The sequence below is a fragment of the Drosophila guanche genome, unplaced genomic scaffold (genome assembly GCF_900245975.1).
Source record: "Drosophila guanche unplaced genomic scaffold, DGUA_6, whole genome shotgun sequence".
Taxonomy (NCBI): domain Eukaryota; kingdom Metazoa; phylum Arthropoda; class Insecta; order Diptera; family Drosophilidae; genus Drosophila; species Drosophila guanche.
Window position 1 is genome coordinate 1,009,887 of NW_022995755.1, and position 20,466 is coordinate 1,030,352.

Sequence of the window (20,466 nt, forward strand, 5' to 3'; positions counted from 1 at the left end):
TGCCAACTGATACGATATTGCACGTAATTTCAATTGAATTATTCAACTCTTCTCTAAAATGGAAAGTTTTATTGTGCGCTCGCTCACATTACATATAGGTATGTACGTATATAGATGGTTACTTTGACCATAACAGACTTGAATTTGAATATTCTCATTTATATGCCCAGCAGTCGGTTTTGATTTTGATAATTGATGAGTCTGAATTTATCGATTGAGATGAAATGGCTTATGCCGCTTTTGGCTTTTTGCCAATGCCGCAAACTTTCCCATAATGCTCGGGCTGGTCCAGGCTATCAACAATGAACTTTCCCAGATCGTATTTGGAAACTAGGCGTCCTGGTGCCTCATCATAAGCCACGGTGTACCCGCTGGCGGGTTCATCAGCAATGTGCGGTGGCAGAATAGCAATCCATTCCAGTTCCGAGGCTTTTGTCAAGTCCAGCATGCGCTTATGTTCCTCGTTCAGACGATGGAATACAGCGGGCACCTCGTCCAGGGAACGCCACAAGAACGAAGACATGACAATAGAGAACTTGGTGAGTTTTGCTTCCTTCATTGCCTTGATGAGGTTCTCGGTGCCACGTGATAGTTCTGTGGTGGCCTCCAGCTTGTTACGGGTGCCCAGAATAACACAGACACCATCCACGCCCTCAATCAAGCGCTTTACATCCTCGTAATGGATGGCATCGCCCTTCACCAGTTCAACATTTGAAGCGGTTTTGAAACGTTCGGGCACAGTGGCCTCCGTACGATAAAGTAGACGCACCGACAGACCTGCAATAATTGATTCGATCAGGGTCCAAGTTTAAATCACATTAATTAGAATAATTACCCTTCTCTATGGCGTGGTCTACGGCACACTCTCCGGTCATGCCGGTGCCTCCAATAACTGCAATGCGTTGCATAATTCTTACTCCTTAATTCTCAATGGCACTTTAAGTGTTTTACCAGGTCCACAATTGTTGCAATCTCACTAAAATAGCTGCGCAAACGCTAGTTATTCAGCAAGAATCCAAATCAGAAATAATTCCAGTAATTTCGTTCGGTTCGCCCCCACCTGGACGGGCCGGCGTCAGCTGATTATGGCTTTGCACACACACACATACACACAAGCAAACAAGATAATCTACAAGTGTGGGTAAACATATGCACATACGAGTCTGGTTTTACGAATATTTGTGTTTAGCAGTAAATTTGAGAGTGAAATCACAGAGATATGCCTTATCATGCAACACATATTTATTTACAAATGTTTCATATGCAATTGTCATGGTAATTTTGTATATAAAACCTAATATGATATTTATACATTGCAATCGAATATAATCGTTGATAGTCGAATACAATCGTCCAGTGCTGTAAAATGTGGCCATCATGTGGCCGTGTAACCGCCATCATGCTTGTGACTCATCTGAGTATGGATTGTCGGCCGGATTCTTAGTTCGTCTCAGCGTTAATCCCAGCTTAAGCTCACTCATGAAATCCATTGCTGGTGGCGCCGCTTTTCGTTCAGGTCGTGGCTTAATGCCACTTATTGTAGCTGCCTTTTTATCAACCTTCTGCAAGGGCAAGCGGGTTGTGAGAAAATTATTCATCTCTTTACAATCATTGTTATCTTACCTTTAGTGCTACTCCGTTCCGTATACTCTCCAGGAACGCATCACGGTCTCCTCCCGCAGCTGCACTGGGTGCAGCCTTGGGCAGATCTGACTTTTGGATTGCTTTAGAAGCAGCCGCACTGGAAACTGGCATTGGCGGCGGAGGCGGAGGCGGCGCCCCAAATGCTGCCGAAGGCATGGGTGGCGGTGGTGGTGGCCCACCAGATGCAGCTGAAACCGGCATTGGCGGTGGCGGCGGAGGAATAACGCCAGCTGCAACTGCTGCTGTAGCTTTTGGACTTGGCTTGTGTTGCGGTGGTGGAGGAGGAACATACGTGGCAGCTGGTGCCTTAATCGAAGGTGCTGGTTTGGCTGGAGGTGCAGGCGGTGGCGGCTTGGAAACTGGTGCATATTGCACAGACATCATAGAGCTGGTGTTTGGCACAATAGTTGGCTTCGGAGGAGCCGGTGGTGGAATGCGCATCGTGCCCGCCTTTCTTTGTGGCGCAATCGTGGCGTACGTCTCAGGCGCAGATTTTGGAGGAGCAGAGGGCCGCACTTGACGCACATCGATGGCAGTCGGATACGCGTACGTATTGTTAGCTGTCACGGCCGATGGCGGCGGAGGCACTTTCGGCCTGTTCACTTGATGCGGCTGCGGCTGAACCTGGACGGGAATAACTGACCCAACCTCCTGCTGTCTGAATGGAGTTTGAGTTGCCGTAGGTCTCCCCACCGGCGGCATATCCATGTCCGAGATGTCCACAAAGCGTGATGTGAGCGCGGCATAGTTGGCGAAGCTCGGCGTGGGTCCTGGCTTCAAAATCAGTGGTGTTGGCGGAGGTGATGGCGGTGGAGTGATCTGATTGTTGGTTGAAATTGTTGCATAGAGGAGCGGCCGTTGATGTTGCTGTTCCTGCACTTTCGGCTTGGCCTGAATTTCCTGTTTCTTTGGCTGCGTAAGTAGAATATGTATCATTGAGGTTGCCTCTTATACATTCAGCTGAATCCACTTACCATCCAGGTGAAGTTCGATTGAACAATCTTCTTGACGACTTCCTGGCGCCGCATGTCTGCTATGTCCGCTTCCGTAATGCCACGCTCCATCATGTACTTGCGCAGGACGTTGTCGTTGGCATCGGCATTCAGATCGAAGGCATTTCTCGTGCGATCTCGAGTGACATCGCCAGACACATGCTGAAAGTTGACGGGGCCACTGATCTCGTACTTGGAGCCCTTGCTGCTGACAAGGACGCTTGTGGCGAAGCTTGGCCCCGCAATGGCAGCGGCTGGCGGTGCGCCAGCGTACCTGTCCAAGCTGTTCGATGATGAAGAGCTCTTCATGCTGTACAGACTGCCGTTGTCGGCGTAGGTCGTGGCTCTGGCTGCTGCGGGCGGTGGGCGGACGGCTGGTGGCGGATTGTCAAAGACGTTGCTACTCACTTGCATGGACGGCGGCTGGAAGGAAGACAGAGAACAGCCGCATTCAGGTCAAATGTATCATGAAATGGAGGCGATGATTGTGGAGTGCATTATATATGTTAAAGTTGGCCATTACCACCCAATAACCAGGCTCTTTATGGCTCCTAATTATGTCATAGACATAGGCCCGTCTCTGAATGGCAGGCAGGCGGTCAAGGTCGTCGGGCAGATTGGCTTTCCTTAAGTATAGCTGGAGCATTTCATCAGTGCCACGACCCCGCACATCGAACGTCTTGCGGAAATCGAGGGCCTTTCCCTCCACATGCCTAAACTCCACGGGCTCGGAGATGTACGCGTACGAGTAACCTTCCATGCTGGGCCCAACACTAAAAGAATCGGATGCGGATACGAGTTGGATACTGCGTTAGTACGGTTCCCCTAAGACGGCCCCCAAGTGGCCACTCCTCCAATCACTGACTTGGCACGCAGTCCACTCGACACAAGAGCACTCCCTCGGCCTGCCCGTTTCCCCAGTGTGCATTATCTTGTTGCCAATTTACAGATAAGAGGTTTATCAATTTTGGGGGATTCGGATTGGTGTTTGGTCGTGTGACTCATCGCTGCCCCATCAGTCACCAGGGAAATTCACAAAGCCCTCTCCCCGAAATCTGCTGAGAGAGAGGGAGGGCAGCACCAGACACCTTGTAATTACCGTTAACTCGTACACGAATAATTTGTGTCGAAGGTTTCTCCAGCACTCGTAAAGATCGCAAACGGAAGGAGGCAGCCGTAGACGTAGCTGGAGCAAGTTTGAACAGCAGAAGGCAGTTGGTCGGACTGATTAACGGCAGTGGTATGTCATGTTAGGGCCTCGCGATTACACATTTGGCAAAGCGCCTTATCTAGCAGCTGGCAGAGAGTCACTGATAAATGGGGGCCAAGTAATCACCTGAAGGCGAGCGGCAGCGCTACCGACGGGCCAGAGCCAAAAGAAAATATAAACAATGAGCTCGAGCTTTGTTTTGGTGTTGGTACATTCGATCCACTTCACCTGTCATTGTGCTTGCATGCTTACTACTCGTACGTCGCACAGCCATTGATAGTAAGTGACTAATGTCTGCAGAAAGCGGAAACCGTCTCGCGGAGAACACAAAGAAATTCCCACCCCTGGAATGGCTCATGACACTTCATGTACCAAGTTTACCGTTAGCCATATAAAGGCCTAAAGATCCCCATTAATAGCAGAGTCGTTTTGATTGCTTATTTATCTTCTACTACTTGCAAATCTTTCAGGACATGCGATCTTTGATAAATGTCCCCTGAGACTAGCTTGTAATAGTAACGACTTTATTTATTTAAAAATTGCATGCAATTTTGCACACACACACATACATGCATATAACAGTTTGTGCGAAGCAATGCTTTGCGGCGGTACCGCGCGCGCCTTGCGCCCACTCCCACTCCCACTAGCAAATACGGCCCCCATTATAAGTATACCCACTAGTGTAAGATTGTAGCATTATTAAAGCAAGACAATTAGAAGGAATAAACAAATGAATACAAAAAAAAAAATGCATAGCACAGTTTATCGAACTTGACATCGAGCTTGCTTTGTTCCTCCCATCACTATCGCTCCCGAATATTTATTCTCATTCGTTGAATTTATTATCAAGTTTTTTATTTAGTTTCTGGGCCGGGCCAGGACAAGCTAGGGTAGAAAATCTGACTTAATTAAAAAAATAATTTGTTTTGAAATTTCTGGCAGTCATGGATGAAGAGAATTTTGGGATCTTTGAGGAGCCGGGTGAGTGTACCCTGGCGGAAATCGAAGTCGGCGACGAGTCGCAGTTGAATTACAGCCACATGCCGGGCGCTACAGTGCTGGCGTCCAGCGACCAGGAGGGACTGGTCCAGTTCTTTGCCAGGCCACCGCCTCCCATCATGCAGATGTCAACTGAGGTGATGGTTCAGCGCACTCTGGAGCATCCAGCACTGAAGCAGATACTCCAGGAAGCCGACGGTCAGCCAGATTTTGATCCAGCAGCGGAGCAAATGAAAATTCGCGATTTCCTAGCGGGCGTCACCAACAATAAGATGACCACAGAGGAGTCTGTCTTTCAAGGTAGCGGTCCCTATGCCTCTCAAGATTAATTTCGGATAACTACGTTCTCGCCTTTTTTTTTAGCACATCGCATGAGCGCGCCCACGAACGGGCCACGCGTCTACAAATGCCGTGACTGCGGCGGCACGTTCGACTCTTTGTACTATTATAATCACGTTTGCTTGACCGAGAATGCCGTAAAGCCAAACTTCGAGGCAGCTGTACAGCAGCAGGATAAGACACGATCTGTGAAACTGTCGACAGCGCCGGCAATTGTCCCAGCGCCTCGCTATATTCGAGGCAGCGAGCGCGTCATCTTGGAAAATCAAATACGCCTGCGGCGTTACATGAAGGACGAGCTGAAGTACGATGTCACCACGGGCATTGACAATTCGCTGGGGCTGTCCAAGAAGAAGGGCAAGCAGCCCAACGAGTGCTCTATATGTGATCGGCAGTTCGTGCATGCCTCTGGCCTGGTACGCCACATGGAGAAGCATGCCCTGAACCTGATCGCCCCACAGGCGAATGCGCCATCAATCCCACCTCCGCCTGCCCCCGGCCTAGCTGTGGTCACAAAATGCAACGATTGTGGCCGCATCTTTTATGATTGCAAGCTGGCCATGCGCCATGTCCGTGTTCATTATCCCGAACAACCGAAAATATGCGAACCCCTCATTGACAAGAACGTATCACAAAAGAAAAAGTTTATTAGGCGCATGCTAAAAGGGGACTGGCTTTTCCTGTGTGTGTACGCAAAGAAACGGAGCATCGAGCAGAAGCAGGCGAAGCTAGCGTTGGAGGCCGGGCTATTTTCTACACTGATCCTGGGTAGCGTGCTGCAGTGCGAGTTCTGTGAGTTCGTATTTGCGGATATTGAAAAGCTGCTCGTCCACTCGGCCGCTCACGTGGTGGAGAAGCGCTTCGAGTGCACCGCCTGCGACATTACGATGAACACCGCCAAGGAGGCCAGTGTCCATTTCCAGAGCGACTGCATCTTTATGCGCGAAGAACAGAAGCGGCTGGATGTGTCTCTCTTTCGATATTTTGTGTGCAATGTGTGCGAGCAGAAGTTTTCCACTGCCGACGTGCTGCAGGAACACCGGTAGCTGGCGATTCACTATCCCTATCCGCAATCACACTTATATCAAATTTTCTCCCTAGAAACATGTACTACCATTACTTTCCACGCCTCAGCGCGGACGGGAGTGCACTGTTGCTGCCCTGCGAGTATTGCGATGTCAATTTTACGGCTGCCCACGAGGTGGAGGCGCACAACCTGGAGAAGCATGTGAACAAGAAGCGGCGCGAAAAGGAGACGCGGATGAATGGCGCCGGCAACGGCCGCCTTCGCCAGTACCTGTGCGACGTCTGTGGAAAGTCGTACACCCAGTCCAGTCATTTGTGGCAGCACCTGCGCTTTCACCAGGGTAAGTGTTAGTGGTGGATTAATCACTGGCCGATCACCAGCTCTCCCATGGGCCTGACAGGTGTCAAGCCATTTGCCTGCCAAGAGGCCAATTGCGGTAGAAAGTTCACCATTCGTCCGGATCTCAACGATCACATTCGCAAGTGCCACACTGGAGAGCGTCCGTATCATTGTCTGGTGTGCGGCAAGCGTTTCCTCACCGGATCCGTCTTCTATCAGCACCGTCTGATACATCGCGGAGAGCGGCGCTACGAGTGTGAAGAGTGCGGCAAGCGATTCTACAGAGCCGATGCCCTTAAGAACCACCAGAGGATCCACACCGGCGAGAAGCCATTTAGCTGCCTCTTTTGCACCAAGACTTTCCGCCAGCGCGGAGACCGGGACAAGCATATACGTGCACGACACTCCCATTTGAACGCCAACACGCGCCTCATGATGCAGATGCAGAAGATCCAGCTGGAGACGTCGGATGCTATAAAGTCCAGAATGCGTGACATTCCAATGGGCGAGGGTGACGGCTACTCGACATCCATGTATCAGGTATCAGGTTCTCAGGAAGATGGTGAAATGCAACTAGTTACGGATGAGCAGGAACTAAGATATTACGAGCCAATGGACGGATTTGAGATGCAGCAGTACGTGGAGGAGGCTGGGCCCAATCTCATGAATGAAGTCGAATATGAAGAGGTAATTGTGTACGAGAACACAGAGGAAGAGCCAGCTTTGTACGAGAACCCAGAGGAAGAGCCAGCTTTGGCAATTTCTTATGAACCCCAGCCAGAACCACAACAAATGGAAGAAGAGATTCCAGTGAAACCCGAAAGACAAAAGCGTAAGATTGTGGTGGTGAAGAATAATCCATCTCTACCGCTTTATCCAACTATGTAAAACTATGTAAATATAAACAATTGAAATAAACCGCCAAATCAAATGCCGAAATAAATACCTGCCATTGCTGATAAAAAAATGTCATCAATAGTGACATACCTTGGGAAAGTGAATATTACGAAACTGAGGTAATGTGTGTAATCTGAAGCTGATTCATCAATCGGATAAAACTATAGTTTCTGTTCTGAGAGCCGTAACTAGCTGGTAATATTACATATCAAAGTCTCGAAAAATTTGTAGGGATGTATATTTATTTTGTATTTCGAACATTGTTTGGTATGTTTTTGAGGGTCTGACGGTATATTAGATTGATAATTCCGCGGTCACACTGCGCCGCTTGCTTACTTGTATCGATATATTCTTGAAACTATCCTATTTTAATCGATTAAACACGAAAAGCATAATAAAAAGCGTTAAAATGTATTATTGAGAGAGCTGAATACACAAGAAAGAGTATCATTTTGTTCCGAGCTTATCAAAGTCGAGGAATTATACCCCAAGAAAAATATATTTGTGCAAATCAAAGAAATATCGGATAGAAATATATTATCAACACAAACCATAAATATATATATCGATATATTGACATGTCAGGTTGACACCGCTAGTTCCTTCTTTCTTTTCGATTTTTCTCGTATAGACGCCAACATGGGTTTTGCTACTCTCTGGTACTCGCATCCCCGCAAATACGGCCAAGGCTCCCGATGCTGGTAAGATATTGGTAGCCCGTAAGCTAGCGCATCGAATAGTGTATAACTTGTTTAAATGCTTGCCCCGACTCCCCGTATTTTTTATGATTTTTGCATGGCTGTAGAAAGTGAGGTTAATCACAGTTCTGTTTTCACGCATGGCACTACCATATTTGCTATATTTTGTATTGAATGTGAATTCGTTGCTGAATTGAATGCTACATGGTATTTGCCCCCGGTTGAGTACGGAAATATGTGTTTAAACATGTTGGACAGTTTCCTTAATTAAGGGTGGCCAAAGTAAAGTTGCATGCGGCACGGCGTCATTCCTGAATAGTAATGGTGCAGCCGACTGCAGCGATAGCTGTGCTATTATTTTGCGCCAAATCCCAAACATTCTGTGCAATGGATATAATTTACTTATTGACTTGTTAAATTTCAGCCGTGCCTGCTCTAACCGACATGGTCTCATCCGCAAATACGGCCTGAACATCTGCCGTCAGTGCTTCAGGGAGTACGCCAACGACATTGGCTTCAAGAAGGTAAGCTTAACATTGCAATAAAGTTTGTCCTTATACAGTAACTAATATCTGTTTTCTCTTTGCAGCTGGACTAAGCGTCTACTTCTTATTTTGGCACGCCTTGAGCATGTCTAAAAACATTTGTTGTATTAATATAAGCAGTCACCCCACCGTCACTACGGAGGGGCGGACTGCGTAGATTAATATGTCATTATGGCTGCAACCACTAATTTAATCATTTGGAGATTTAAATGACAACAAAGCCGTCAGCGTGTGCACTGTGAATATTTGGATACAACCTGATTCCACAACATTTTTCAATAAGTAAAACAGCGCACGAACACATCTTCTGAGCACACGTATTCTTACATTTATCACCTTTTCCAAAGGATCTTTGTTTAAATACTAGTTTGTTTAAATCGCCGTCTGATTAATACCATAACAAGAACCGAAAACCATTGTGTTATAATTTGATACGGCTATAATCTACATTTAAGCAACAGAATCGGAGCTGACTGCGAGCATCAGGAGTGGATAGATCTTTGAATCATGTCATCGATAGTCAGGACCCGAGAGAGTGTGTGCCCATTGAAAAACAGAAAATGTGAAAGGAGCATTGAAGGAAATCTATTTGAGCAGGACACCTCCTTTTTGGAAAGCCGGAAGTTATCTCCTGCGCTGGGACCTGCATTTCCTTGTTAGTGGGTTAGTGGCATCCAAGCCGCCGCACTCGCAAGAGCTGCACAGTCACCGCCTACTGACTGCACATTAGGTCGAAAGCAAAACAAAATCCGAAAACCAGTTTCGTTTTGGCAGCCCCACTGCGATGCTAAAGAGCGGGTCAGCCCCACAGCTTTGGCTCTCTTAACTCGGCTTACAGCGCGATCTCAGCTGGTTTGTTGTGGTCGGAGCTGCCGAAAATTACAATTTTTGCACATTCGCCAATTGTGGGTTTCTGAGTCTGACGCGGTCGCTCGGTGCTTAAACAACGTTGTGCGCTGTGTGTTTGCCCGTAGTTTACACAATTCCGATTTGCCTTTGGCCGAGAAATGTGCGTTTAGCGCCTCATTTTGATTTAAATACCAACGGGTGCGACACTTTGAAGAAACTCACATCGTGAGGTCGTCGCCACCTTCGTGACCTGCTTCCCCGAGATGAGATTACTTGGGCTGCTGTGGCTGCCGTTGCCATTTCTAAGCAGCCTCTACCTGTGCATCGGTTATGCAACTGCCACTAAGGTATCTACCGCTCGCGGCGTTGCACAATACAGGCTCCCGCTGCCCGCGCCGCAGCCAACACTATTGACGCCAGCAAGTGAAGCTGCACCAATGATGACTGGAGTGGCTGTTGGGCGGAATGATACGAGGCCAGGCCAGGCCCGATCTCCGACTCAGGCGGCATCAAACCAGCGCAGGCGCACACAGATTGTCCGGCGACTCAGGCCGGTCAGCCGAAACTCCAGCACCACGAGCACGAGCACATCAACGACGTCCACAACAACCACAACGACCACGACAACGAGCACAAGTGAGTGGGATTAGCGAAAAATGCAGCTGGACTTTAGCACTCTTGGTTTCCATATGCAATGCGGGCACCTGATGCTGACCATTGAGAAGTCAAAGAAAACTTGTCGAAGATGCTGGCACTGACCTAGCTTTCGGTTTCTGTATGTGTAGTTCGCTTTAAGAGATTGAAATTGGCAACGACAAGAGCGGCAAAGAAGTTGTCTGTGCTGATGCTGGGGGACACCGATAGACTGCATACCCTCACTGGGATATTCATTCTGCAAGCACAGGGAGGGAGCTATCTCGTATGCAAAACCTGATAGACCCGTTCGAATGAGGCATAACTAGTTGAGTTGTTGGTGCTGGTGTCTGGCGTCTGGCGTCTGGTGCATAGGTTAAGTGCCGTGCCATAGCCAATAACTGGAGCAGCGGTGCTTTCGAATTTGTTTTGCTGCTGCAGTAGGAGACCTTGATGGCTTTGCGAGAGACAAGGCCATAAATTACAGGGGCCTTCGGCCATTGATAATTTGCATCAGCACCTGCATATTTCGATTTTAGAACTTTCCTAGCGCCTCTCCTCAGTTTCCCTTCAGCCTAACAGATGGCGCCCTGAACTTGGCACGAAATTAAAGTGTTTTTTTATGTTACGGAAACTGTGCTCGCAAAGTGTCGTTAAACTAATCAAGGCAAACGCCCTGCTCCTCGGGTCACTTGCCATCTGATACGTTTGCGTCTAAACTGTTGCAATGGCAGCCACGTAATTGCAATGGGAATGGGACTATTGCGAGTGGGGTGGGTGGGAAACCAGAGGTTCGACTCGTTGGCCAACAGGCAGCCATGCAATTGTTCACGAATCGGGCAGGCAGAGCAACAGGCAACAAAACAAAACAAAATTTATACATAGTTGATCCAAACTCTGTTTATGACTGGCGGGAACTGCGCTTTACTTGGCCTGTACGAATAATGTCTGCTATTTGGAGCAGAAATACTACCACAATCGGCCATTGAGCACATGTGAAATCACCTTTCCCTAGCTCTCCACCTCTCTCTCTTACACAGCGCCGCGTCCCAGCTTGGCCAATGGTTTCAATTTCTTCAATCCGAGCTTCTGGAACTTTGGACAGTCGAGTCTTGTTGCAATTCGGCCGACAACGAAGCAACCCCATCCGCCCAAGAAGTTCAGCCTCAAGGAGGAAAAGATCAGCTATCGAAAGCCACCCAAGACCACCATTAAACCCAGATCCAGCCCAACCACAAGCACAACCACAACCACAAGCACAACCGTGAGACCAACCACAGATGGTCCATTCCGCATTGCTCTGCCCACACTGACATTTGCCAGCGGTGAGGGCAAGCAGCGGGACAAGGAGAAGGAGAAACGGGCTGCCGCCGAGCTGCGCCACCGCTTCAACTGCCCAAGGGAAAACGAGGTGCGCTTCCAGCTATTCCCGAAGATCTGCAAGACGGACAAGGACTGCGCCGTTTGGCGGCGGGACGAGCTGTGCTGCGACATCTTCGGGTCAAGCAGCTGTGTGTCCGGAGTGGCAAAACCCCTGGAAGAGGCAGCCCATGCACGTGAGCTCAGGGCTTCCTACCGTTGGACGTGCAGCCATTAAACGAACTTCTTTCTTTAGCCATACTCGGCCTGATACCACGCAAGTGCCCCACCAGGCCGCTGGCCGAGCTGTGGTGGGATGTGCAGGAATGCAGCACGGATATGGACTGCTGGCCAAGAGTTTGCTGCCCCGATGGACGCCGAAGGTACTGTCGCACCTCACAGCCAGAGCTGGAGACGGCACCGGTGCCAGTCAAGCGCTCCTTTGACTATCGTGAGTCTATCTCTTGATTCTTGGCAGTATTCGATAATTGTAAGCCCTTTCTCTTGAAGTCACCGAGTATCTGGAGTGCACCGCCCCACCGCCACCCATCTTTGATCTGCATCCAAAGGCGTGCACATCCACACTGGATTGCTTCCCAAATGTGTGCTGCCAGGAGGCAGGTCTCCGGCACTGTCGTCCGCCCAAGAAGTCCGTACTCACACTGATGGCGAATTTTCTCAATGTGGACTTTGTGAAGCGACTGACACAGAACATTGTTATCAAATAAGCTCTGGCACTTCTAACCCAGTGCCACCACCAATCGCATACATATGTATTCATATACATTTATGTATGTAACTTATGTACGAGGGTATATGTAGGTATGTACAGTTGGATCTACTCTATGTGTGCTGTGTACCTAAGTTTCAACAATTTCAGAACTGCCGCCGTGATATCTCGTTCATATTTGTTTACCTTCGCAGATAAACAGAACGAATCATACATACATACATACACACACACACACACACACACACACACGATATGTACTACGCATTATGTATACCGTACAGTTCTGCTCCGTACCCCATCTAAGCCCTGCACCTAGCTACCTAATATTAGATGTAGTACACACGTTTTAAGTTTCATTTGTAAGCTCATAAAAAATAAAGCACCATTATTCTGTCTACTACAAATGTTGTTGAGGTTGCATGCCACAGTACACGTAACCCCTGGGTCAGTTTCAAGTGAATTGCTCTGCAGGTTTTTGCTCTTGACTTATTCTGTTAAAAATGATATACATTTATATGAGTCTTTCGCACTTTCTTGTTGAGTCTTAATTTGAGAATTTTCTCGAGAAGAATTGAGGGCACAGAGCAGTCAAGAGAATCGCACATATGGAATAACACGTGGTGTTTGGTTTCACAGCTTACTTATTTTTAGACCGTAAATATCTGTTTCAAGCCCATGCAATCAGCAAAACATCTTACGGATTTCCATTGTAATAAATAAAACATAAGGCAATCTAAGAAATTCGATCACACCAAATGATTTCGCAACTGAAAAACCATACACAACACTGGCACGGCTCAAGTTTCAATTGAGTTTATTGGACATTATGCAAAGCGAGAAAAAAATTGCTAGTATAGTGCACGGCTACGGCTGCTGCGTACAAAAAATAATACAACGAAATCAGTGCTGGTTTGGGTATGGGCTTCCCTTCCTCTCACTTTGAGGAGCAGCCGCACTTGGCCTTGTTGTCTCCGCCGCACTTGCAGTCAGTGCCGCAGTTGCAGCCTGTCTTGGGTGTCTGAGTGGCGCATTTGCAACCTGTAAATGGCAAGAAGGATTCTAATAGTTAACAGGATCAGACTTGATAGTTTTTTCTTCAAACTTACCAGATCCGCATGGGCAAGGCATTTTGAGTTTGGTTTTGTTTTTTGGTTGGTTCACTTGAAGAAGATTGAATTGGATTGGATTGTTCACTTCACTTTGTCTTTGCTGATGACTGATGCACATCTGACGGATGCGCCCTGCTTTATACACCTTCGAAACGCGGCTTTCCACACGGCCGGCAGACAAGTCTTCCAATTCCAATTCCCGTTTTGCACACGCCGGCCGGTCCGGTTGTCCGCGTGGGGCCGTGCGCAAGAGCTTGCGCCCGGTGCGGTTCATGCCCAGGCTAAAGCTTTTGGATTGGGGTCCAACGAAATGCGCAGACGCTCGAAAATCTGGCCACCGTTGGATACTGGTGGGGGCAGCAGCAGCAGGGTAGCGTGGTTGGTGGGCGGGACTCTATCGGATCCATTGAACGATTTCACAGTGCGGCCTGCAGCAGAGACCACACGGGCAGAGCTACGGCTACGGCGGCGGCATCGACAACGACAACTTACAACTTACAACAAATTCTGCAACGAATTGACGTGCAACGAAATGCAAGTAATATTTGCGACGCAATTGAAGCGCTCCTCAGATCCTGCAAGCGGCAGGCCACGTTCCCGCAGTTCCTACCGCGGCTTCTAGGCGCCCCTCGCCCATCGACATCGCCATCGCCCCAATGTTGTCTGTGTGAGTAGGCGGAACTGCAGCACAGATAAAATCGATAAATCCAAGCCAAAATAAAATAAGGGAAAATCACCAGCAAAGTGCGTGAGTGTGGGTGTGTGTGTGTGTGCTGTTTGTGCATGTGTATGTGTGCGAGAAGGAAAACAATAAGTGCGAAACAACGAAACGGAAGAGCGGACACGGACCCGGACGCGGATACGGTTACGGACACGGGCTCGCAGGACAATCATGCGGAAGTGAGCACTTGGAATACCCAAAGGAACACCTCCTGTGTGCCAACAAGCTGCTACTGTGGCTTGTCCTATCCACCAGTAATCGCCCTGCATTTACCCGCACATCAAAGCGTCGCTATTTATATGTACGGCCGGGCCGTGCTGGGCCATCATGCGATACCAAGCCTGAGCGAACCGCCAACGCAATAATAATAGTATGTAACCCTAATCATAATGATAATGATGAGGTTGATGCCAATGCCAACGCCGATGCCGGTGGCGATCTGTCGCGTTGACAACAAAGTCACAAAAAAAAAATCAATACCCTTCCTTAAAGCTGATGGCACATGGCTAAAATTAGCGCAACACTCACGCAGCGTAGTGTTTTTTTTTTTGTCCCTAGTCCCTCAGTGCGTTCCCCCCTACGAAAAGGTTGTGTTGTGCGTGCGTGGGCGTTATGACCAACTGATTTGCTCTTAATCGTTGCAGATAAACGAAAGTATGACGCTCAAGTAGAACATTCCATCAGCGGTCGACAGCAAGCAAACAAGTCAGCTCCGTTTCCGAATCTGCTCCTGTGTGGAGCAGCTATCGATATCGAGAAAACCACCGCCATCACCTCAATTCGCAGCGCGAGATGACGGAGCAAAAGAACCAGGTGACGCGTGCTGCACCGGAGCAGAGCAATGACTACCGAGTGGTGGTCTTCGGTGCCGGCGGCGTTGGCAAAAGCTCCTTGGTGCTGAGATTCATCAAAGGCACGTTCCGCGAAAGCTACATTCCGACCATTGAGGACACCTACAGACAGGTGAGTGCATCGCTGATCGCCTGCGGTTAGCTAACCCTACTTATCCCTACCCTACTCTACCCCAGGTCATAAGTTGCAACAAGAACATTTGCACGCTGCAAATAACAGACACAACTGGATCGCATCAGTTCCCGGCCATGCAGCGACTGTCCATATCGAAGGGACACGCTTTCATTCTGGTTTTCTCTGTGTGCTCCAAGCAGAGCCTGGAGGAGCTACGGCCCATCTGGGCGCTCATAAAGGAGCTCAAGGTAGGACAAGTGCCACAGATCGTATAACCACCATTTAATTTCCTTTCTGTTCATGCAGGGTGCCGATATACCCAACATTCCTGTCATGCTCGTGGGCAACAAGTGTGATGAAACCGCCGAGCTGAGAGAGGTACATAAGTCCGCAAGAGCCAGTCCGGACCACTTTTTCCTTCAAATGTGTACTTTTCCTTTGCAGGTGTCGCAGATTGCGGGCCAGGCGCAGGCCACCACCTGGAGCATATCGTTCATGGAGACATCGGCCAAAACCAACCACAATGTAACTGAGCTGTTTCAGGAGCTCCTCAATATGGAGAAAACCCGCACCGTCTCCCTGCAATTGGATACGAAGAAGCAAAAGAAGCAGAAGAAGGAGAAAAAGGCAAAGGAAACGAATGGCGCCATACCGGAGAACGGGGAGGCTAGCGCCAGTGCCAGCGGCGGTGCCAAGGAGAAGTGTCGGGTTATGTAAGGATTATCGGATTACAATGAAGTGATTCCGAGACGAGTCGATGCGAAATGAAATGGTGACAGACAAATACTCGCTTTGGGGCAAGTAGCGTTGGGTTAACCCACACGCATGCACACCCCCCCATCTAGATTTAAACCCGTGCATCCCCACCCCACCAACCACACACATAAAAACAAGCACCCAAAATCATACAATATGTATTTAAGAAGAAAACACTACGATTACAATTACAAATACGATTATGACTATATTTTGCATAGGTTTTATTCAAGCAAAGAATTTTCTAGTCGCACAGTATACACATACGAATACTATACTAAACAATATGATACTATCCTTACCAAACTATATGAACACAACACACAGAACAGAACATCCACGAATGGATGGGTTGACACAATCGCATCTGAAACGCAACGGCATACATATCAAATATTTACACACTTGCATGATGCACCACCACCAACAACAACACCAATCCAATACGAGTACACCACTGGTCACTGGTCACTGGTCACGCGATGTGCCCAGAGTAATCTGTAGCGTAGCCCCATCCCATGTAACACACATAAACAGGTATCATTCAAAGCTATACACTATCGACATAAATACTTACTTACATACATAGAATATCTCTAATGAAAGCCAAAGTACCTACTTAAAAGACATAAATCTGTATCTACTTACGATATACAAGTACTTACAATATTTACATACATACTTAAACCCATTGACAGAAGACTTCTCTATGTAAGTAGTCGACACGGAGACAATTGTGGGGTTGCTGTCTCAGCAAACTATCTAAGAACCGATCCTCCCCCCACATTACCGCCGTATGCCTCCCCAGACTATCATTGCTGTTTAACTATTTACCACCAAACAAACAAAGAACACTTAATGAACGAATGAATGAATGAATATAGTACGAACCGAACCGAACAGAACCCTGATCGCCACATAATTAAGCTAATGTATAAAATACTCATAGCCATGCCACAGACCCCCCCAGACATTCACGAAATATTCATAGAAATCTGCTAGTCTGCTATTATTTGTTTATTTGAGCAAATTCCAGTTAACATTAATTATGTATATTGTACAATTTCATAATTATTTGCTGAAAGTTATGGACGGGAGGAGAGCATTTTACACACAGAAGTAGTGCTAAAAGTGTATGAAAACCAAAGTCTAAGCTTAAGTTAGATCGAAAGTCTAAGTAAAATCCGAGCAACCGTTCAGCCGTAGTAGTGTGGAAGTGAGCCAAAAGAACACGCGTACATCGAAGGATATTTGAGAGTGCATTTTTGCAGCACAAACACAGGAGATGGGATTAAGTTGCCTGTTTTTAAACAAAACACACACCACAAACACGTGTAGTATCTTATGTATAACTTAACACAAACAATTCCAATTATGGCATTCGTTTCTTTTTTAAAATAAAAATTATATTTGAGATTGGCTTGTGCATAGGCGTAGGAGTAGGCATAGGCATTGTTCTGCTGCTGTTTGATATTAGGTGGCATTAGTTTTTTAAATTATACGATTACGAGTACCAAATCAGACGTAAGAGAGGTAGTAGGGACACATACATATGCTTTAATTGCTGCTAAACCATAATTTTAGCTAGTTGAGGGGGCAAACGCAAATGCGAACCAGCGAGAAATAATTACATTAATTATGATGTTGCTCAGTTGTTAAACCGTAGAACAGAACAGTAAAGCAGAAGAGAAACAAATCGAGAGATGGAAATTACATACTAAATAACTAAAAAATAAATTGTTGAATTCGAGTAGTGAAATTATTAATCAGGATTATCATAGCGGACCAATTTGCGTATAAGATTTGTGAAATCAATTAGATAATTCTCTCAGTTTGCCATAGAAATGGGATGATCGATGCCAGCCTTAGTTGTCACTTATTGGTAGCCTGCCGTGCTTTAGGTTTTTTGCTTAATGTTTCCTAGTTTTAGGTATGTTAAACGCTAGAGAGAGCAAACTGGTTTTGGTTAAGGCTATAAGAGTATGTGCCGTGTATTGGAATTTGCGTAATTGTAAACGAAACACCTAGTTGCATAGTTATTATTATTAAATATTTATATAACAATGAAGTGTAATTAAAGTATAATACAATTTTAAGGGTAGTGCATGATTTAAAATACAACGAATAAATATATTTACACCGAAATTCTTTTTCTAATTTTTTTCCTACGAATATATATATTATACACACACCATATAGATCTATATACATAGATATTTAAATACAAATATGTATATCAAAAATATTAGTTGTATACATATTGAACTAGTTTTTACATGATTCGAAAACACCGAATACATATTTAAATTTCGCTTACATTCAATTAATATGCAACTCACACAGTGCGACACAATGCGGCCCACTGCGTATAAGAAAAATGAACGGAACGGCTCAGCGCCACATTGTAAATACAAAATGTTCAACAAATTACATAGAAAGTAAAGTATATCCAATTTTTGGGAGTGGCCCGGCCTGCAGCATATTCAAAACATGCAATAATATATAGAGACGAGTTGGTGGCCTACTCAAAAACGATCTTATTGTTGAAGATTTAAACTTAATTACAGTTATCGTGAACAGGAGAATAAGAACACGCAAAATAATTTAAATAAACAATCTTTAACTATGACAAATCAACTGCAAAATGAATTATTCTTATATGCTAGGTTTCCAATTTAAAACTGGCTAAAAAAGATCACGGACAAACTTAATATGCTTTAAGTACAAAGTAAAGTTTGCAGCTAGCTGCTAGATATTATGAATCTCATCCTCCTCGTGGTCATCCACCACTGTGAATCCATCCTCGGTGATGCTTCGACTTTTGCTGTCGCTGCTGCTGTTGCTCTTGTTGCTGACATTTAGTTTTTCGTTTTTGTCTGTTGCGGATGGCGCTTCCAGGGGTTCCACTAGCTCCTGGACGCCCGATACTGCTGGTCGCTGTGGGTTGACACTCTGTCGTGTATCGCTTATCACGTTCAACAGAATTTTCAGGTTTTCACCCGATATATAATCTCTTGCAGCCTCTTTCCCAGCGGTCAAATGCTGAGCCGTTGTCGAAGAGTCGGTATGGCCTGGTCTGCTATGAAGTAGTCTAGCCCAAGCTCTGGGACTAATGACGTATTTAAAGGTGAGCTTGATTATGTACGCCACCAGAACCACCAAAAATATGGGTGAAATGAGGCTATAGGGGAAGGGCAAGCCAGCTGTGCGTACATAAAATATGAATATAAAGGTGTAATTTCGACGGCAAAAAGTTCTTACCGGATAGCTTTGTCATGGTTTGCGACACCTTCTCCAACAGCATTTCCAGCTGCTTTAGAAACAGATCGTTCATATACATAATAAAGACATGATCTGGTAGGCAGTATGTCAGATTGAGTTTTGATGATTTTCTAAAAGACGAAAGCAATTTTGTATCTTCTGATATCTCTAGCTGCGATAGGTATACCTCAGTCTCTCCTTTTGGTCCTGCTCCGGTGAAGACCTGACCACAAAAGTCTTCAGTCGCTGCATCCAGGACATTTCATCGTAGCTCCGCGGCTCCTGGTAACTGTCGATAACCTCCAACATAGCCTCAACTTCCAATTTCTGAAGGAAGGGTATGGGGTTAGCAAAGTTTCAATTGATTACGATCTAAAACCTACTCTATTACACTCCAAATATGTGTGCAAGTATCCGCATAGCAGCATGCCTCCTAACACAATGGTGATTAGCCGGAAACGGAAGCGTTTACGCACAATGCAGACAGCTACGGCAGCCAGCGCCACAAAAAGCAAAAATTGCACCTGTTGAACAGAACATGTTTTCGATGAGCAATTGCTGCTTCTCCATAAACAAAACAATGCAACAGTTACCTCGGAAATTTTCAACAGTTGTATAAAATCCTTGAAAATTTCCTTAACTAAGGCCCACACGCCCTGTCCCTGATCTGCATAGTTGCAGCCGAATGCACCTTCTACAAGTGGAGCTTCCTCTGCCCTCTCCAGTATCTTGGTGAGCAAAATGTCCAAATCGCGAGCATCTTGTACTGACTTTATCTCATCTAATTGGGACGGAAGCAACGAGAACAGCAGCGATCGCTTGTAAAGCGTTGCGGTAGCATCGTACTATTTACAAAACAAGCCATGGTCATGACGTCATTCAGCCAAATTTGGTCTTAAGAAGCAAACTTACCTGCAAACGCTTGCGTTGAAATAGTTGGTTTACAAATTTCTTAAAATACGTTAGCGACATCGCATCCTCAATGGCAGTCGGAGACTTCTGTGGCGTTTCCGGACATTCACACGGGAGGCAGTACTCGCCATGAGCCTGATCGAAATCCGTGGCGAAATGCGACCAAGTGTGCTGCGGGTCTACCCATTTCTGTTCACTCCCACTCTGGCAGCACACATTATTAAATATTAGTAAGCAACAGCTTATTAGTGCACCAGTTCTCATCTTGATGCTGGACAGCACGATTTTAGTTTAAAAGATTAAATGTAAAGTTGAAGAACAGATGGCATTGCGCGGTAATGGTCTTGCCACCCTGTTCAGAAACTATTAATCGCTTCTGTGGTATTTTATCAATCGATATACTTTCGGACTCGGTATATTTACGATATAATTAAAAAGTAAAAACGTACATACTATTGGTTTATTTCAGCTCACCAG

At 46.4% G+C, this 20,466-nt stretch overlaps 8 protein-coding genes across 13 annotated transcripts; 4 read left to right on the plus strand and 4 right to left on the minus strand.

Annotated features, from left to right (window-relative positions):
- Positions 1–48: 48 nt before the first annotated feature.
- Positions 49–1,059, minus strand: LOC117589740 (flavin reductase (NADPH)). Its single transcript, XM_034281918.1, has 2 exons — positions 836–1,059; positions 49–777 (listed from the first exon to the last, which is right to left on the minus strand). Exons 1-2 carry the CDS (start codon positions 906–908, stop codon positions 230–232), a joined length of 621 nt encoding a protein of 206 aa, XP_034137809.1. The 5' UTR covers positions 909–1,059; the 3' UTR covers positions 49–229.
- On the minus strand, positions 951–3,887 carry LOC117589729 (formin-like protein 7). Of its 2 annotated transcripts, XM_034281902.1 has the most exons (5): positions 3,736–3,883; positions 3,160–3,409; positions 2,619–3,059; positions 1,624–2,556; positions 951–1,562 (listed from the first exon to the last, which is right to left on the minus strand). In XM_034281902.1, the coding sequence occupies exons 2-5, from the start codon at positions 3,394–3,396 to the stop codon at positions 1,398–1,400; spliced, it is 1,776 nt and encodes a 591-aa protein (XP_034137793.1). In that variant the 5' UTR covers positions 3,397–3,409; positions 3,736–3,883; the 3' UTR covers positions 951–1,397. The 2 variants fall into 2 exon arrangements, with proteins under 2 accessions (XP_034137793.1, XP_034137794.1); XM_034281903.1 differs by lacking the exon at positions 3,160–3,409 and having other exon boundaries at positions 3,736–3,887.
- An 841-nt stretch (positions 3,888–4,728) lies between these two features.
- Positions 4,729–7,497, plus strand: LOC117589784 (testis-specific zinc finger protein topi). Of its 2 annotated transcripts, XM_034281982.1 has the most exons (5): positions 4,729–5,145; positions 5,209–6,226; positions 6,286–6,551; positions 6,612–7,270; positions 7,307–7,497. In XM_034281982.1, exons 1-5 carry the CDS (start codon positions 4,791–4,793, stop codon positions 7,436–7,438), a joined length of 2,430 nt encoding a protein of 809 aa, XP_034137873.1. In that variant the 5' UTR covers positions 4,729–4,790; the 3' UTR covers positions 7,439–7,497. The 2 variants fall into 2 exon arrangements, with proteins under 2 accessions (XP_034137873.1, XP_034137872.1); XM_034281981.1 differs by having other exon boundaries at positions 6,612–7,497.
- A 506-nt stretch (positions 7,498–8,003) lies between these two features.
- On the plus strand, positions 8,004–9,103 carry LOC117589510 (40S ribosomal protein S29). The gene is made up of 3 exons (XM_034281494.1): positions 8,004–8,148; positions 8,570–8,669; positions 8,735–9,103. Exons 1-3 carry the CDS (start codon positions 8,087–8,089, stop codon positions 8,741–8,743), a joined length of 171 nt encoding a protein of 56 aa, XP_034137385.1. The 5' UTR covers positions 8,004–8,086; the 3' UTR covers positions 8,744–9,103.
- A 57-nt stretch (positions 9,104–9,160) lies between these two features.
- On the plus strand, positions 9,161–12,661 carry LOC117589506. Of its 2 annotated transcripts, XR_004574218.1 has the most exons (5): positions 9,161–10,175; positions 11,213–11,728; positions 11,788–11,982; positions 12,042–12,353; positions 12,412–12,661. XR_004574218.1 is itself a non-coding variant. In XM_034281488.1 (4 exons), the coding sequence occupies exons 1-4, from the start codon at positions 9,803–9,805 to the stop codon at positions 12,257–12,259; spliced, it is 1,302 nt and encodes a 433-aa protein (XP_034137379.1). In that variant the 5' UTR covers positions 9,161–9,802; the 3' UTR covers positions 12,260–12,661. The 2 variants fall into 2 exon arrangements, 1 of the variants encoding a protein (XP_034137379.1); XM_034281488.1 differs by having other exon boundaries at positions 12,042–12,661.
- A 401-nt stretch (positions 12,662–13,062) lies between these two features.
- LOC117589509 (metallothionein-1) lies at positions 13,063–13,525 on the minus strand. The gene is made up of 2 exons (XM_034281493.1): positions 13,371–13,525; positions 13,063–13,302 (listed from the first exon to the last, which is right to left on the minus strand). The coding sequence occupies exons 1-2, from the start codon at positions 13,489–13,491 to the stop codon at positions 13,199–13,201; spliced, it is 225 nt and encodes a 74-aa protein (XP_034137384.1). The 5' UTR covers positions 13,492–13,525; the 3' UTR covers positions 13,063–13,198.
- A 239-nt stretch (positions 13,526–13,764) lies between these two features.
- Positions 13,765–17,270, plus strand: LOC117589508 (GTP-binding protein Di-Ras2). Of its 3 annotated transcripts, none has more exons than XM_034281490.1 (5): positions 13,765–14,117; positions 14,739–15,057; positions 15,123–15,308; positions 15,367–15,438; positions 15,505–17,270. In XM_034281490.1, exons 2-5 carry the CDS (start codon positions 14,887–14,889, stop codon positions 15,775–15,777), a joined length of 702 nt encoding a protein of 233 aa, XP_034137381.1. In that variant the 5' UTR covers positions 13,765–14,117; positions 14,739–14,886; the 3' UTR covers positions 15,778–17,270. The 3 variants fall into 3 exon arrangements, with proteins under 3 accessions (XP_034137381.1, XP_034137380.1, XP_034137382.1); XM_034281489.1 differs by having other exon boundaries at positions 13,765–14,040; XM_034281491.1 differs by lacking the exon at positions 13,765–14,117 and adding an exon at positions 14,138–14,464.
- Positions 17,271–17,838: 568 nt separating this feature from the next.
- On the minus strand, positions 17,839–20,253 carry LOC117589505. Its single transcript, XM_034281487.1, has 6 exons — positions 19,990–20,253; positions 19,671–19,922; positions 19,461–19,601; positions 19,265–19,404; positions 19,078–19,208; positions 17,839–19,019 (listed from the first exon to the last, which is right to left on the minus strand). The coding sequence occupies exons 1-6, from the start codon at positions 20,251–20,253 to the stop codon at positions 18,565–18,567; spliced, it is 1,383 nt and encodes a 460-aa protein (XP_034137378.1). The 3' UTR covers positions 17,839–18,564.
- Between the last annotated feature and the right edge of the window lie 213 nt (positions 20,254–20,466).